The sequence below is a fragment of the Miniopterus natalensis genome, chromosome 1 (genome assembly GCF_054644295.1).
Source record: "Miniopterus natalensis isolate mMinNat1 chromosome 1, mMinNat1.hap1, whole genome shotgun sequence".
Taxonomy (NCBI): Eukaryota; Metazoa; Chordata; class Mammalia; order Chiroptera; family Miniopteridae; genus Miniopterus; species Miniopterus natalensis.
The window spans coordinates 35,734,261-35,753,476 of record NC_142081.1 but is presented as its reverse complement, the minus strand read 5'-3'; the positions used below and the strand labels follow the sequence as shown (position 1 = coordinate 35,753,476).

Here is a 19,216-nt window from a genome sequence, read left to right as displayed (position 1 = left end):
TTGTTGCTATTCATGCAAACTTAAAACTTAAAAAACACACCACCATTACTACTTTTGGGGAACACATCTCAGTACATTTTTAGCCTTGAACATTCAAAATACCTTCTTAGGAGTACTACCAAAGACATATGTGTCTGTAAGGCATATATATACATGGGGTGTCTGTGTGTGTGTATAGTAATGCTTTCAACCATTCTCTTTTCTTTTTTTCCTTCTCACTGGTTTCATTTGCAATACTACAGTTCACTTTTCTAACCTTTAGGGCACAGCTAACAATGCCCACTACACACTATAAAGAATTATGAACATGTGTATTATTAGTATTCTGTTTCACCAACTAAGCCTTCCTAGGCTAGAATTAGGTTCAAAACAGCAGTTCTCCTTGTAGCTTCTTTTACTATTGTAATCAGATCAAGGCAGATCTTGCCCAATACAGGTGCATGGCGATGAGGGGATATAGAAAGAGGAATGAAGAAAAATCCTAAGGAAATGGTAGCCAGAAGAGAAGGAAGTTTCAGTGGCAACTAACCAAACATATTTCTGTAGCTATGTAAAGGATATCCTGGATGGAGTCAGGGAATGACTTCCAATGAACAAAATCAGAAATGGATCGTCTTGGAGCAGCACAGAGCAACTCTACTGGTAATTACTCCTTGCACCCCCTTCTCCATCTTTCAAATAAGGATACTAATCATACCTACTTCATAGGGTTCTGAGCAGGATTAAACAAAGTTAATACATGTTAAGTAACTGACAAGGTTATTCCTATAGAACAGAATTCTTTTTCTCTTACTAATAAAGTGACAAAACGCATTGGTAGATTCTCTCATCCCTCTAAAAAACTTTCAGCTCTTATCCCCTTTAGGGTTATCTTTTGTGATACATAAGCAACATTACCGTTTACATGAATCCACTCCAGAAACATGAATAAAAGCAAGTCTATTATAAACAAATAATTTGAAGGAAATTTCTAAAATTCTTTAGTGAGAACAACAATCATAGATATAATTAATCAGATTTATGAAAACTGTATTTTTCAGAGAGCTATTTTCTAACCAATCTTCCACTTCCAAGATTACTCATTTTATTAAGGGTCCAATGTGCAGTTTGAAGATGATCCAATTCACTATTAACACAGGCTATTTACAGATTAATGGATTCTCATAATTTCTCATTTGTTTGTAAAAATAGCATAAAATGTTAAAATTCAGGACACATATTCTATAGCTCTAAAAAATACCCAAAAGCAACAAGATAATCATGATACTTACTTCATCTCTATAAAGTGGGCTAGTATAATACATAATGTCCATTGCACTGCTGTTCAACATATCCCTTAAACCTCGTACTTTGTCAGGAGTAATGGAATCAACAGTGTCTACAAATAAAAAAACAAACAAAACTTACAGAAGGTATGTGTTTTAGGGAAAAAATAAATTGTGAAAAAAGTTACATTCCCTAAAACAACAGCTCTTTAAGTAAACATTTCAATCTTCGAGACTGGCTTTGGATCCAATGATCCTTTCCTTCTTGTAAAATATAGCAAGAAAAAAACAGTAAAAGACAAAAGGGGACACAAGAAGAGAAGGAACAGTAAAGGATGAAGGCCATTATCAAGTCTATAAAGCCTGGCCATTTTTTGTATGTACTGGCATGTGCATGACACTCAGAGGTACCCAGAGCAAAATCAGGACATCTCTATTACTGGAACAAGTATTAAGAGACACAATCTGACTCTTTCTGCATCTCCTTTTCTGTTTCCTTTCTCTTCTTCTTTGGACTATGCACCTTGGGCCTGGCAATACCCATGTGGAATGCCTATAGGCACTGGTGGCAAACCAGCAACAAATTAAAGTTTCCTTATACTTTACATTTATCTATCTTTAGTGAAACAAAGATCCTATGAGGAACAGCTGTCAAATTACAAATATGCACAATGGCAAATTGGCAATGGGCATCTGCAGTAAACAAGATAAAGTTGGTGTAATTTACTTTAGGAAAAAACCTGTTACATAACCTGCATTGCAAATGCGTGTAGCTTTCTCTGAGTTACAGTTAACCTATGGAAATTATACCATGAGAAAACTATTCTATTAATGCCAAACAAAACGATTAGAGATGCAGAAAAATTTGCATTTCTTATAGAAATACAAAGAAGTACTATGCTTGGCTGAATATCATGACTTGAAAGCACAAGGTAGGCAAGGGAAGACTTGCCTAGTACAATTTCTAGTACAATTGTCTAGTACAATTTCTTTTATCTTCACTGCACTGGTTTAAATTATTTTATTTTTATTTATTTTCCACTTTTATACAATCTAATAATGACTGGAAGGCAATGATTCAAGCAAAAGCCAGAAGTGTTTTTAAAGATTTAAAAGGGAATACTGTTGCTATTCATGGGTAGCACAACGTATTTATAGCCTGTGCCTATTTTTAAACTGTAAAAGTGAAAGGTGTGACTACCATGCTGATACAAAAAGTTTAAATGTCATTTTAATGAACTTCCAAAAAGATTTTACTGTGAAATACACATACAGACAAAAAAGATATTACTACCTAGCTTAACAGTATTGCCAGGATCTCTGAAACCCATATATATCCCTAAATGATAACACATCCCCAAAAGTAACCACCAATATGAGATTTGTGTTACTCACACTATTGCTTTTCTTTATAGATTTCCTTCATGCCCATTAATATTAATAACTTTAGCCAATTCTGTACCATTTATTGTGTACCTGAGCCTAAATAATTTATTTCATTTTGCTGCTTTGAACACTGTGAATGGAGTTATTGTCCACGGTTTGTTTCACCTTCAGTGTTATGTTTCTGGGATTCATCAGTGTTAATGCATTTAGCTGTAATCTGTTCATTCCAAGCTATACATATCTCACAATTTATCCATTTTCCTTTGAAAGACATCTGAGCTGTTTCCAGTTTTTTTGCTAATATAAACTATGCTCCTAATAACACTGTTGTACATGTTTCCTGGTGCACATGTGTAAGATTTTCTTTAGGGCACATATATCTAGGAGTGAAAGTGCTGTGCCACATTCAACTTTACAAGATAATACCAAATTGTCCTCTAAAGTGATTGTACCAATTTATATTCCCACTAATAGTGAATAAGAATCCTCACTGCTACACAGCCTCACCTTATATTTTTGCTAATTGATGGGTGTCAATGATACTTTATTGTGGTTTTAATTTGCATTTCCTTGATTACTAGACTAGTGAGATGTACATTATATATAGTATGTAAAATACATATTTAAAAATATTAACTTATAAAACACATAAATATGATGTGTGTATATCTTTCTCCATTTAAGTTTTCTATTTTTTATTCTGTATATTAAAACTTTGGTGGTTCTATCTGTTGCTTTGTTGCAGCATCTTTTCCCAGTTTGTGGTCTGTCTTTCACTGTTTATGTCTACGTAGAAATAGAAGCTCTTAATTTTAATCAAATTTATCCATGTTACTTCGTAGTTGTTTTTTTCTGTCTTAAGGAAATACCCTCCTATATTTTTTCTGATACTTTTAAAAGTCTTGGCATACATTGTCTTTGATGTATTTGGAATGTGAGGTAGGGACTGTTTTTACTTTTTTTCTCCCATAGGATAACTGGTTACCAAGCACCATTTATGGAACAGGCCATCCTTTCACCAATGATCTGCAATGTGAGCTCAGTCATATATCAGGTTTTCAAACTAAACGCAGTTCTATTTTATGGAGTCTCTAGTCTGGTGCACTGGCCTATCCTTGTGCCAATACTAGATTGTCTTAATTAAAATAAAATGTTACATAATAGGTCCAGCTATCTACTAGAACATGACTCCCCTCCTCCTCCTATTGTTCTGTATCTTGGCTATTTTGGGGCCTTTGCTCTTTTATAATAATTTGAGAATCAGCTTGTCAAGTGTCATGAAAAACTCTGTTGGGATTTTGATTAGAATTGCATGAAATCTATAAATCAATTTAGGAGAATTAACATCTCTATAATATTGAGTCATCCAACCTAAGAAAATTATCTTTATATTTACTTAAGTTGTATTTAATACCCTATAACAGTTTTTTCATTTTTAATAAATGTACATATTTTATTATAATTTCTAGGAAATATATATACACACACACATACACACACACATACACACACACACATATACACACATATGGACTGATTTTAGAGAAAGGAAGGGAGAGGGAGAGAAACATTGATTAGTTTGGTCCCCCAAGTGCTCCAACCAACCAGGGATAGAACCTGCAACCTGGGTATGTACTCTGATGAATCGAACCTGCCACCTTTTGATGTACTGGACAACACTCCTACCAACTGAGCCATACCAGCTAGGGCAAAATTTTATATATATATATATTTTAAATATATCTTTATTGATTTCAGAGAGAGGAAAGACGAGGGAGAGAGACAGAAACATCAATGATGAGAGAGTCACTGATGGAGCCCGAAACCTGGGCATGTGCCCTGACCGGGAATCGAACCCTGATCGCCTGGATCCTAGGTCGACGCTCAACCGCTGAGCCATGCCCGGCCGGGCCAAAATTTTATATTTTTTAAACTATTTCTAATTGTGCCGGCATGTAGAAATGTAATTATTTTTATAAAGGGTGGGGCAAGAGTGGGTTTACAATAGATCTTCTATTTCACAACCTTGATAAGCTGTCTTATTAATTCTAATAATTTTTCTATATATATTTAGTACATTCTGTGTAGACAATTATATGGCCTGCAAATAAAAAACACCCTTTCCATTCCTTAAAACTATTATTTCTTTTTCTTACTGTACTGGCTAAGACTTCAGGTAGAATATTTGTTAAAAGAGTGACATCCTTACCTCTTCCTGAGTACAATGTTTGCTACAGGTAAATATCTTTTATCATTATTTAAAAATTTACAAGCAGTAAAATTAACTCTTAGTTTTAATGCATATATGGTTTTACATCACTATCACCACGATAAAGATACAGAACTGTTCTATCACCTCAAAAAACTCCCACATGCTGCCTTTTTAAATTCAAACCCTTGCCTTCCCATAAACCCTGGCATCTACTGATCTGTTCTCTGTCCCTATAGTTTTGCCTTTTCCAGTATGTCACATAAATGGAGCATAAATTATGTAACCTTTGAGATTAGTGATATAATAAGAAACATATATTTATAGGTTTTGTACCCAGTTTCTGACACAAGATTCCTAAAACCCTTGTATTTTCCTGAGTGATAGAGGGTGAGAGGTATGTCTTTTATTATTCATAATAAGCCTCTTTTAATTATACCTAAGCTTATGTTAATGAGGTGACTCTTGGAGGGTGGGACTGGTTGCCAGAGGAACCAACCAAGTAATTAATCGAGGGTTGAACTTCCTGTGCCATTCCTTCACCTCTGGGAAGGGGAGAGGGGCTGGAGATTGAGTCAATCGGCAACAGTCAATGATTTAATTAATTATGTCTACATAATGGAACCTCCATAAAAACTTTAAATAACAGGGTTTGAAGAGCTTCCAGTCTGGTGAACGCATGGATAAACTAGAAGGGTGGTGTACTCGAGGGGACATGAAATCCCCACACCTTGCCTACATAGGGCTGTCCATCTGTATTCTTTGTAATATCCTTTAGACATGTAAATGTAAGTAAATGTTTCCCTGAATTTTGTTAAGTCATTCTAGTAAGTTATTAAATCTCAGGATGGGGTCATGGGACCCCCCAATTTATAACAGGCGAGAATCTGGTACTTGTGATTAGCATCTGAAGTAGGAGTCATCCTGTGGTCCTGTGCCCTTAATCTGTCTGCACTATGTCTGAGTAGTGTCAGAACTGAGTTAAATTGTAGGACACCCAGTTGGTGTGCACTAAGAATTAGACAATTGGTGGTATGGAGATAGTCACACCCCAACCCCCTTATTTGGTGTCAGAAGTATTGAAAATAGAGAGAAGCAGTGGTGTTTTTCCTTTAGCTTCTTTCCCTCAGCATAATGCCACCTTTAAGATTCTATCCTAATAATTTAAACCTAACAGAAAATTACAAACTCTTGGGGATTTTATTAAATGTAAATTCATCCTTGTTGTTTACATTCCTGAGCAGCCTAAGGAACTTACCTGGATGAATGGGAAAAGCCCAAAAGATAGTGTTTGTACACTAGAATTTACATATGAGCTGTTGCTGCTGAGAAGTCTTCTTTGATCACTAGCTTTTTGTTTTAAAGTTATTACAATTTTTGATGCCATTTTGGTCTACTAGCTATAACCGACATTCCTATGAGACAGAATCACAGACTTGGAAGAATTCCTGGAAATAGTCCAAGGATGCTGTTTAGCAATGTGATGAGTAAGCACTCTGGCATCAAACAAACCTAGGCTCTGCTTGCTATTTCTGGTTAAATTCCCCTTCTAATGAGTTTCACTTTCCTTAACAGTAAAATAGAGAAAATGAAGAAGGTATTCATACATTTGTGAGAAAGTTAAATGAGATATCCTATGAAAAATGAACTGCAAAGTGCCAAGCACACAGTAAAGGCTCCACAAATGGCAGCTGCTATTGTATATAGTACAACTCTTTTTCCAGGTTATGTAAATAGCCTAAACATTCTATTTTAATGGTTTTCATATTAAAAGGATGCATTTTGTGTAAAGATATGCATATTTTGACTAACAGATCTACAAGGAAGGAAATAAACATGATTTTACTTAAATATTAGCAGGCGAGGAAATGTAGGAAAAACAACAAAAGAAAACAAAAAAGGAAAATCAGCAGGAAGAAAATGTAAGCTCATAAGGAATTGTGACAATGTTTCAATAGTACTGACAAGTTAGGTGGCTCCATAGCACCAATGGATAGATAGTGCACTGGACTTATAAAAATATTGATGAACTACTTTTTTGTCAAAAACTTTAGAAAAACATTTTGTTCCCTCCACATACCTCCCACTCCCACCCCCTAATCCACAGAGGGCATGTATGAAAACTGCTATCTCTGAAATCTACATGGTGCTCAATATAGAACTATTTTTAAAAATCAATGAATTTTACTTTCTAAAGTAATCTAAAACAAATAGTGAATATACCTCAAGGCAACTAAATTAAAGACCCTTTGTTCCCAATGAGCATTATTTTGTTGCCATTGGCTAAATCAATTAATTTTTAAACATAATGTACCTCCATCAAGAGCGAGTTTTGACCTCCACTCAACAGGCAGAAATTCAACATGTGTTGCATGGTTGGAAAAATGCCTTTCTTCTATTTTTCTAGCAGCTTCTCTCATCCTAAAAAAGCAAAAAACAACATCAAAACAAAACAAAACTTAGAGTAAATTCACAAATGTATTCATATGGCATAATGTGCCTTTAATTATAAGACAATTGCTTAAAACTACATCCAGTTATGTTTCAATTACCACTACACTATACAATAGTTCATTTCAAAGCATATTTCAGTAATGCCAAATGTTCCTTCATATTTGGTCCTATCCAAAATGTCCAGGCTTAAGAAAATGTTGCTGGGTTTAAACAGCCCATAACGTTTATTTATGCTTTTGGTTTATAGGATTAATACATAAAAGATACTATCATGCTTCATTGATCCAATAATTGTGTTGTGGTTGTATGCCAATAATATCCCTTCCTGCACAGGTAGCCTAGCTGGTGATGGCACATGGGGTTAGGTAGATGGGTCAGCATGGACCACAAGTCTCAATGGGTGTTTTGGACAGGAGCAAATGTCTGCTAATCTCATGGATAGCACAACCACAATCAAGATACAGAATAATTCTATCATCCCCTCAAATTCCTTTATAGTAACACCTTTCCCCCATAATATATTAAATACCAGACAACATATTATTTCACCTGTAGTTTAGTATTTGTTTATAAAATGCAAGGAAAACAAAACCTATTCAGTACTATTATTTTAAAAAATTTAATAATTCTTTATTTTCAGCAAGTATGTAGTTCAGTGGTCCCCTTTTCCCAGTTAGACTATAAATGTTAGTTTATAACAACACTAAAAATATTTTTTTACACTTGTTTAAACTGAGCTCCAAATACAGCCCAAGCATTGTAATTGGCAGATGTCTTAATCTACAGGTTCCTCTCTTTTGCTTTGTAATTTTTTTATATGCTGTAGTTTCTCAGAGTCTGACTTTTAATGACTGTATCTCCATGGTGTTATTTAACATGCTCTTTGTCCTCCATTTCCTGTAACCTGGTAGTGAGATACAGGGGTTTGATCAGATTCAAGTTCTGCTGTTTTGGCAAGACTACTACTCCATAGGTATAAAAATCTGGTTTTCTATCTTTTTGGTGATGTTAGGAGTTATGATGATCACTGATTAGATCCATTAGTTTATTATGGTTGGAAAAAGATGCTTCTTAAATGCTATCATTCCTTATGCTTCTAAAAAGAAATTTCCTCACATCAGATATTTGGCTGTTTTGTGATACAAATAGTTTCTCAGAAAAGGCAAGATAAATGGTTAATGCTTCCCTTTAATTAGCAATTTTCAAAAATACTGAGTTGTTAGGTTTTATATATAAATATTTTTTTAATCCTCACTGGAGGATATTTTTTATTGATTTTTAGAGAGAGAGGAAGGGAGAGAGAGAGAACTATCAATGTGAGACAAACATCGATGAATCAGTTGCCTCCTGCACGCACCTGGACTGGGGATCATTGAACCTGCAACCTAGGTATGTGCCCCGACCTAGGGAATCGAACCCAAAACCTTTTTGGTGTATGGGATAATGCTCCAACCAACTGAGCAACCTGGCCCGGGCAGGTTTTATATTTTTTGACATCATTACTAACTCATAGACTTAAAAATACCTGAAGTGTTTAAACTCACTGTAATTATCATTCTTGTCTCCCTTTTTGGTCAGTGAGTCTCTTAAAGTTGGCTTCTGTGCCCTTTTGACACAACCTTACTAGTTTTGTTTCTTTTTACTTTATTTATTTTTAATCACTACCTGAGGACATGCTTAGAGGAGGGGGGGGAGAGGGAGAAGGGGGGAGAGGAAGAGAGGGAGAGAGAAGGGGGGGAGAAGGAGAGGGAGAGAGAGAAACATTGATCAGTTGCCTTCTGTACGTGCCCCGACCGGGGACTGAACCCAAAACCCAGGTATGTGCCCTGACTGGGAACCAAACTGGCAGCCCTGCATTGCACAGTACGACCCTCAACCAGCTGAGCCACTCCAGCTCAACTGTTTTTTTTTTTTTTTTTTAACAATTCAGTGGCTTTCAATATATTCACAGAGTTGTACAACGATCACCACTACCTAATTTCAGAACACTGCCATCACCCCCAAAAGAAACACCATCCACATAGCAGTCACTCCCCATACTTCCTTCCCTCAGGCCTTGCCAGCCTGTCTCTATGGATTTGTATATTCTGGATATTTCATATAAATGGAACCATACAATATGTGGTCTTTGGTCTGGCTTCTTTCATTTAGCATGATGTTTCAAGGTTTGTCCACATTGTTATCATGAATCAGTACTCCATTGCTTTTTATGGTGGAATAATATTCCATTGTATGAATATACCACTTTTGTTTATCCATTCATCAGCTGATGAACATTTAGACTGTTTCCATTTTGGGGGCTATTGTGAATAATGCTGCTATGGATATTCTTTAAGTTTTTATGTAGATGTTTTCAATTCACTTGGGTATGGATCCAGGAGTGGAATTACTATGCTAGCTCTACATTTAACTTTTGAGAAAGTGTCAAACTGTTTTCCAAAGTGGCTGTACTATTTTACAATCCCATCAGTGAAATGAGGTATTTAATTTTCCACAACCTTGCTAACACTTTTCTTTTTGATGAGTCATCATAGTGAGTATGAAGTGGTATCTCTTTGTGATCTTGAACTGCATCTCCTTATTGACTAATGATATTGAGCATCTTTTTAATGTGCTTATGGGCCATTTGTATATTTATTTGGACAAATGTTTATTCAATTTCTTTATCCATTTAAAAAATTGGGTTATTTCTTTTACTTGAATTGTAAGAGTTCTTCAAATATCCTCAATGCTAGGCCCTTATACATAATTTGCAAATATTTTCTCCCATTCTGTGGGTTTTCTTTACTTTTTGTTTTTTTTAAATTTTTTAAAAAATATATCTTTATTGATTTCAGAGAGAGGAAAGGAGAGGGGGAGAGAGAGAGAGTAACATCAATGACGAGAGAGTCACTGATTGGCTGCCTTCTGCACGCCCCCGACTGGGGATCGAGCCTGCAACCCAGGCATGTGCCCTGACTAGGAACTGAACCCCGATCCCTGGATCCCAGGTCGATGCTCAACCGCTGAGCCACGCCCAGGTTTTCACTGAAGAACAAAAGTTTTAAATTTTGACAAAATCTAATTTATCTATTTTTTTTTCTGTGGCTTCTAGTTTTGATGTCATATCTCAGAAACCATTGCCTAATCCAAGGTCATGAAGATTTGCTCCTATGTTTTAAAAGTTTTATAATTTTAGCTTTTATATGTAGGTCATTGATTCATTTTGAATTATTTCTGTACATGGTGTGAGGTAGGGGTTTAACTTCATTCTTTTGTATGTGAATATCCAAGTGTCCCTGTACCATTTTTTTTTTTTTTTTAAATATATCTGTATTGATTTCAGAGAGAGGAAAGGAGAGGGGGAGAGAGAGATAGAAACATCAATGAAGAGAGAGTCACTGATCAGCTGTCTCCTGCACGCCCCCGACTGGGGATCGAGCCCGCAACCCGGGCATGTGCCCTGACCAGGAATCGAACCCCGATTGCCTGGATCCTGGGCCGAAGCTCAACCGCTGAGCCACGCCTGGCTGGGCCCTGTATCATTTCTTAAAAGGCTAGTCTTTCTTCATTGAATTGTTTTGGCACTCCTGTCAAAAATCAAATAAACTCTCAATTCTACTCCATTGATCTATGTCTATCTTTATACCAGCCAGAACCACAATGTCTTGATTAATGTAGCTTTGTAGTAAGTTATAAAATTGCGAAGTGTAAGTTCTTCATCTTACACTTTTATTACTTGTCAAGACAGTGTGGGCTGTTCTGGGTCCCTTTTTTTAGCTTGTCAATTTGTACAAAAAAGACAGGTGGAGTTATGATGAATTTGTAGATCGATTTGGGAAGTACTGCCATCTTAAAAACATTAAATCTTCTAATGCCCAATCATAGGGGCCTTTTCCATTTATTTAGCTCTTCTTTAATTTCTTTCAATGATGTATTATAGCTTTCAGTATGCAAATCTTGCACTTCTTTTGTTACACTTATTCCTAAGTATTTTATTCTTTTTGAAGCTATTGTAAGTGGAAATGCTTTCTTAATTTAATTTTCAGATTGTTCATTGCTAGTGTATAAATAAATTGATTTTTGTATGTTGATCTTGTATCCTGTAACTTTGCTGAGTTCATTTATTAGCCCTAATAGTTGTGTGTGTGTGAATTCCTTAGGATTTTCTGTATATAAGAGTATGAGATCTGCAAACAATTTTATTTCTTCCTTTCTAATCTGGGTGTCTTTTATTTCTTTTCCCTCTGTAATTGCCCAGGCTTAATTTAAACCTACAGTAGAAGGTTGAACAGAAGTGATAAGAGGGAATACTTTTGTTTTGTTCTTGATCCTGGAAGAAAGCTTTCAGTCTTTTGTTGTTAAAGTATAATTTTAGTTGTGGACTTGTAGATAGCCTTTATCAGATCGAGGAAATTCCCTTCTATTTCTAGTTAAACCACATGTGTCTATTTTTCCTTTTGTTCTATTAATGTGGTGTAGTACTCTTGGTTGAGTCTTTTAAATGTTGAACCAACCTTGCATTCCTGGGACAAATTCCACTTGGCCAGAATATATAATCCTCTTTACATGCTGCTGGTACTTTGTTGAAAATTTTTATATTCATAAGTGATATTTACTTTTATTCATAAGGTCCATAGTCTCCCCCCCCCCCCCTTGTGATGTCATTATATGGTTTTGGTATTAGGGTAATACTGGCTTCAGAGAATGAGTTGGGAAGTCTTCTTTCCTCTATTTTTTGGAGAGTGTGAAGAATTGGTGCTAGTCCTTCTTATAATGTTTTGTAGCATTCATGGTAAAGTCATCTGGTCTTGGGCTTTTTAGTGTTTTTGGAAGAAAGTTTATTATTAATTCAAATACTTTACTTGTTAAAGGTCAATTTGGATTTACTATTTCTTGTTACTTATTACCATATCAGTTTGTTAGTTTGTGTCTTTCTAGAAGTTCGTCCATTACATCTAGGTTATCTGATTTGTTGACACAGAAATGTAAATAGTATTCCCTTATAGTAATGTCCCCTCTTTCCTTCTTGATTTTAGTAATTTGAATCTTCTCTTTTTATTCTTAGTCAGTCTAGCTAAAGGTTTCTCACTTTTGTGAATCTTTTCAAAGAACCACAAAAAAATAGATTTCTTCACTGTTTTACAAATGCATAGTTTATCATCATATTAATATAGTTGTAGTTTATCAACCAGTCTCTTACTGTTGAACATTTAGGTAATATCCTATTACAAGCAATGCTGCAATTAATAGCCTTGTGTATATATCTTTTTGTATATCTTTAACTCAGAAGCAACTCTGCTGGGTTAAAGGACAAATGCATATATAATTTTGATGGATATTGCCACATTTTCTCTCCTTCACTGCTTTTCACTAGCACTATAAGAATGACTATTACCCACAGCATGGCCAAAAGAGTATACAGTTAAATTTTGGGTTTTTGCTAATCTAATAATCAAGAAATGGCAGCTTATGCAATTTTAATATACATTTTATGAGCATGGTTGAATATTTCCTTTCCTGGGAATGGTTGGTCAAATCTTTAGCTCATTTTTCTGTAAGGTGGTTAGACATTATTTCTTTTATTTTTAGAAGTTCTATATATATTAGGGATATTAACTGTTCATCTATGATATAAGCTGTACATGTTTTCTCTAAGTTTGTCTTAATTTTTTGCCATATAGCTTTTTGGGGATGATCTAATATTTGTCAATATTTTTCCTTACTGCCTCTGGATCAAGCCATAGTTAGGACAGTTTTCTCTATTCCTAAGGTGCAGAAGAATTCAAACTCCTCTCAACCCTATCTTTTAAATCCATAGTTCTTGTATGGTTTCATTTTGTATGTTTATTTGTGATCTAACTGAAATTTATCTTAGTGTGAAAAAGAAACCTCATTTTATTTTTATCTATATCGTTATCTAGCTATCCCAATACTATTTTGTTAAAAAGTCTTTCTTCATTTTAAATTTATTTTAAATGGCATTATTTACAATATAATACAGTTGACCCTGAAACAACACAAGTTTGAACTGCTCAGTTCCACTTATGTGCAGATTTTTTTCAACTGACCTGCACAGTTCAAATCCATGTTGTTCAAGGATCAACTAGTGGTTGGGAATCTTCCTACATGGAGGGCCAACTATAGTTACACATAGATTTTCAACGGCAAAAGATGTCAGAGACCCTAACCCCTGTGCTGCTCAACGGTCAGAGGCCAACTGTAATATTTTATTGATTGTATATCCCCAAAGTTGTTATTTTAAAAGGTCTAAATACATTCTGAATTACCAAAAAGTAAATCTGCTTCCCTTATTCTCACTGAAAATAAAAAAGAGCGAAAACTTCAGACTTGAAGGCAGGATCTCTCTTACTACCTATGGAGTCTAAAAGTACCCCCCCTCCTTTTTTAAACAGTAGACAAGTAATGGTTACAGGTACATTTTTTTAAGTTTCTTTGTCATCTTCTCAAATGTTTAGTATTAATAAGTATGAGTATATACAACAAAAAACATACTTTGATTTCTATTATTCTACTCATTAACTTTTGATGGCTGTACAGTTCTATATATTTCATAATGACATAATTATTAGGATGTGTTATCATCTGAATTTACCAAAAAAAAGTTCATTTACACTAGTGGTTCTCAACCATGGACATTTTTTTCCCTCCAGAGGCCACCTGGCAATGTCTGGAGACATTTTTGGTTGTCACAACTAGAGGTTCTATTTGCTCTAGTGGTAGAGGTCAGGAATGTTGCTAAGCATCTTACAATTGATAGGTCAGCAACCCATAACAAAGAATTATCTGGTCAAAAATGTAAATAGTGATGAGGTTGAGGAACCCTGATTTTGAGTTACAAACTCAGAAACACTATATTTGCTTAAAATACTGTCCTTTTCTACAGTAAACTTACACAATCCTATACTCTAAGCATTACATAGTTCTCAAAAGCAGATACTGATTAGGCAAGCAGGCATGTCTAATGAATCATGTAGTTGTAATTATCTGGAGACTCTAAAAAAAAGGAAAGTAAAGATGAAAGAAGATAGTGAGGAACAAAGTTTGGATTCTAGACTAGATGGAGAATGTATTCATCAAAGAACTCACATGGCCGTATTTTTGATAATTCTTCCTTGGTCCATCTTCTGACCAATGCCATGCACAACAAATACAATATGTGTAGTCTGTGATGGCTTGTCTTCTAACGTGGCTTCTTCTACATAACCTCTATGAAGTCTGGTCCCACTACTTGATGCTGTAAAAATATTATGACTCTAAGTTTACAGTTTATTCCAAAAAATAGCATTCTCATAATACATTGGAAAAAAAATAAAGAAAATATTACTAAAAAATTTCACTGGGTTGGGAAGGCATAAAATTTGTAAAATGATATATATTGATTGGCTCTGATATGAAGTGCTAAATTGGACAGGACACCAAAGCCAGAAACCATAAGGAAAAATAAAAGGATGAAAGGAAAAAAGGACGGAAAGAAGGAAGAACTGAACACATAAAAATTTTAAACTTCTCTATAAAAAAAAATACCAGGAAGCAAAAATAAAAGATGAATAACAAACTGGGAAAAATTTTACAAAATATTATGCACAGTAAGTTAATTACCTGAGTATACAAAGAGAGTTTACTTATCAAAAATGAAAGGACAACCATTCAAGTAGCAAAACAGGAAAAAGATATAAGGTAATTCACAGAACAAATACAAATGACTAATGAACATATAGAAAGATATTCAAGCAAACTTGTTATCAAAGAAATTAAAACAAAAAATGGGATAATAAAATTGTATCAGATTTGGGGGAAATTTTTTTTAAATTTATTTTTTGATAATGCTATCATATCTTCCTCAGGTACCATTCCCTCTTTTCTTTCCTTTAGTCTTTAAAGAGTTGTCTATTAGCCCTGCCTCCACTTCCTCATCTTGTACCTAAGCTTCAACCCATGCCACTTTGGCTTTTGCCCCATCAATCCATCTAAATCACCAATGACTTCTATTTCATTAAATCCAATGAAAATTTTCAGTCTTCATCTTCCTTAATATTATGTTGCCATCACTATGTTTTATTTCCACACCAGTACCTTGTGTTTGACTGCTTTTATGCTTTTAGAAGTATAAAAGACATTTATAAATCTTGTCAGATCATTCTAAATATATAATTACTCACTGATGAATACATGTCAACTCAATCACCTTAATCAAAGTTTCATTTAACAGGGCAGTAACTGTCATTAAATATAATACATATTTAAAATATGCTAAAAATAGAATTTGAATAGCCTATTCTAAACATAAGAGAAAAAGATTCCCCAAGTTTTGACAACTGAAAGTAATATTTAACAATTTACCTTTAGAAAATCCCAGTTTTTGGGTAACTGTTCTTGCAATTTTAGATGTTGTTGCATCACTATAAAGATATACTTCATCCATACTGTGCCAGTCCACATGGTTTCGACTCAACTTGAAACTATGAACAGCTGTTGCAAAAAGGAAAAACTAATTTGAAGGACTCCAAGACAAACCACATTTGTGTAAAAAATTATAATACACAGATTTTTGAATCCACATTTGGACTTAGTTCAATAAAAAACTATTTCATTGAAACACATATTGATGCGAAGCAAGTAATGGATAGGGACTTTATTTTATAAATGATTAACCATGCTATATGAATGACAACTTGTAACAACACAGAATAAGTAGCTTAACTGCCATAATTTAACCTCTAACATGTAGTTAATGTGTTTTGATGATTAAAGTACTGCCTTCCCAGGTGATGTCATTCCTTAGGCCTAAAAGACATATACCTTCATGAAAGTCCTCAATAGTTTTGACACAGAAACTTAAGTTCCATTTGTTCTGTTGATTTTATTTTTGGATCTGTGAAAATTTCACTCAGTGCAAAATAAAACAAGACTCATATGGGAAAAAATTACCTTTAAACTGGGAAGAAAATAATCTAATTTATTAGAGTATAAGGTGTTTCTGGAATGGATATTAAAGCCCATTATCACTGGATATTGCTCACCATAACAGAAACTCAAAGTTGAAAGATGTTTTAATAAGAAATCAAAAAATTTTTTTTCCATTATGATGTTCAAATCAGTATAGTTATTGCATTTCTGTAACTACCATATACTTGGTAAAAATGAATTTTAAAAAAGTCAAATCTATATACTCCAGAAATACATAAGCTCTGTAAGGTAGGGACTATGTCTTAATCATTTTGTATAACTAGCACCAAACACAGTGTCCTAACACAGTGCCTGACATGCATCACAAATTTAGTAATGTTTGTGGAAACAACAAATCGAGAAAATTGTCATTACGTCACCAATTCATAATTTGGTAATTCTTATATTTTTAAGAACTTAAATGTTTCCTCTCTATGGTATAGAAGAAAGAAAAATCCACATATGCATCTTCAGAAAACCAGGCACCTTCAAATCATTATGCCTGATTTATTTTCTTAAAATCCTCTTTAAGCAAAATATTATCTTCCATTATATATAAAGACACAAAGGTACAAGGAGATTAAGTGACTTGACACAAAGCTAGTTACTAGCACAGTCTAACTCTTTTGATTTGAAGATGGGCTGAAAATAACCTCAAGGTAAATATGAAACGATATGGCCTTGGTCAAGATCTATGATCCTAAGACATTTTTATGTAAACCTATTTCCTACTAGAATACATAAAAAAGTAAATTCATTCCAGGAAAATGTACTTACTAGTTATGTTACAAATGTAATTAAAAAATTTATGAGAAACCAATTTATATTTAACTTACCTGCCAGGACACATTACTAACATTGAACACAAGACCAAGATGCAATTAACATAACAAACATTAATAATAATATTTTCAGTTCCAAAGAAAACAATGTACAAACTCAGCTTTTTAAATAAAAAACTTTTCATAAATTAAAAAAATCATTTGCATAAGTTTAACAATTATTTACTTTTCTAATTCTATGTCCAATCCAAGTCACTATTTTTAAGCCTTTTTGTCCAATGTTTCTAAACCACATTTTTGTTAAAATAGTTTTGGGCAACACATGATTAAAACACTGAAACTACAAAATCAAGATATTAAGAGAATAGTGTTAGGCCAATAAAAGTTCATTCTTAATATTGGCGAATATACCATTATTGGACTATACACATCATTTACAAATGTTTATACCACTTATAATTAATAAATAAAATAGCACAATGCATACATTTCTATGCTTTAAATACTAAAACTAATAATTTCTATGCTTTAAATACAACTGACTGCTCTAAATATAAGTAAATGCTATAAGCCAGGACTATAACTACATGGAGAAATAAAACTACGATTATTACTGTACCTTGGGAACGCTTTCGTTTAAGACCTGCCGCATCTGTACTCTCCTTATATCCTCTCCATTTGAACAGAGAAGGGAGGGAGAAGGGAGGGAGGTGGTAGACAACTAAGAAAGCAAAAACACTGAGCTTCAAAGTAAATTTTAAATAAGGTTTGCTATTTTGCCTTTTCATTTTATTAACTTAAAAAAAATGAGTTATATTTGACAAACATTATTCTAAATGTTTATATAATTTTTAATTAAAAGTCAGCAAAGCCTGGCCGGTGTGGCTCGGTGGTTGAATGTCAACACATGAACCAGGAGGTCATGGTCCGATTTCCAGTCAGGGCACATGCCCGGGTTGCCGGCTTCATCCCTCATAGGGGGTTGTGCAGGAGGCAGCTGATCAGTGACTCTCCCTCATCATTGATGTTTCTATCTCTCTCTCTCTCCCATTCCCTTCCTCTCTCTGAAATAAAAACATATTAAAAAAAAAAAAAAGTCAGTGAAGCAAAATATTAGTTTAATGTTTATTAAATATATGCTTTACTTTTACTCAGAAAGCCAAACGATATCTAAATCTATCAGTTAAAGACAATTACGCAATCACCATTTTTAAGGTCTCTATAAATAGAATAAAAAAATAGAGCACAGCAGTTTTGTATGTGCAAGAGATTTATAATCCCTATCGTTACAATACTAAGGTTATTTACTTTCACCAAATTTGTGGCTATGACAGCTAACAACTAATGTGCAAATTGAGAATGTAATAAATAACATTTTAAATATCTAATTCAGTTTTCCTGAGAAGATACCACAGTATACATTCCACAAGATGCTTTCGATTACTGAAGTATAATAGAGCCTTCCCACAGAAATACAGTATCTTTTTCACAACTCTGTTCAAGTTGTTAAAAGACTTCTAACAAATTGGAAGCTCTACTTTTAAGTGAGTTATTAACAATAAAATAATGAGACTTATTAGTGATAGAATAATGAAAAAAGGTCACTAGTAAAAACATATGCTGTGCCACCTCTTAAGCATGAGACAGACTACACAGAGTACAGCCGGACACAGACTTGATATTTGGCAAATCTGTAGATAACCTTACAGTCAACATTTCTCCTGTTAGATATTGCTAGTTATAGATCAATAATTTTTTATTTATATTTTAAGGAAGCAATTATTTTAAAATCCACTTGAACCTAAAAATCAATTTGTTAATAGTTCAGTTAATGAACCACAGAATCTTTGTGATTTAGTTTGTTTGTTTTAATAGACTTGATTTTTATCCTCACTCCCTTCCACATTAATGTAACATTCAAAGGTGAAATACTGTGCAGATGTGAGAATATTTAATTCCTGTTGTATGGTACTAGAAATATTATAAAAAACAAAGCCTGTTGTATATATAGATGAAGTATATTTGAAGGTTTGTACAATCACCGTAATTGAGAAATGCTTACAAGGCACTTAACTATATGTGACTAGGTGCATAAAAACTATAGACTAGTGTTAAAAGATGGGTAGTGACATCAAGATTATAAAAACACTTCATTTTCACAGAGGGGTGGA

The 19,216-nt window shown here is 34.0% G+C and overlaps 1 protein-coding gene across 4 annotated transcripts in view; it reads right to left on the bottom strand.

Moving 5' to 3' along the window:
* Positions 1–19,216, bottom strand: part of DDHD1 (DDHD domain containing 1) — a 70,490-nt gene that overhangs the window by 24,036 nt on the left and 27,238 nt on the right. For 2 of the 4 annotated variants that reach the window (XM_087820412.1, XM_087820406.1), the window contains exons 3-7: positions 17,665–17,766; positions 15,658–15,786; positions 14,404–14,551; positions 7,175–7,281; positions 1,272–1,378 (exon numbers count right to left, since the gene is read on the bottom strand). In XM_087820412.1, the coding sequence (XP_087676538.1) occupies positions 1,272–1,378; positions 7,175–7,281; positions 14,404–14,551; positions 15,658–15,786; positions 17,665–17,766 (593 nt within the window). The remainder of the gene's footprint in view (positions 1–1,271; positions 1,379–7,174; positions 7,282–14,403; positions 14,552–15,657; positions 15,787–17,664; positions 17,767–19,216) is intronic. The other 2 variants (XM_016198130.2, XM_016198127.2) reach the window with 1 other exon arrangement.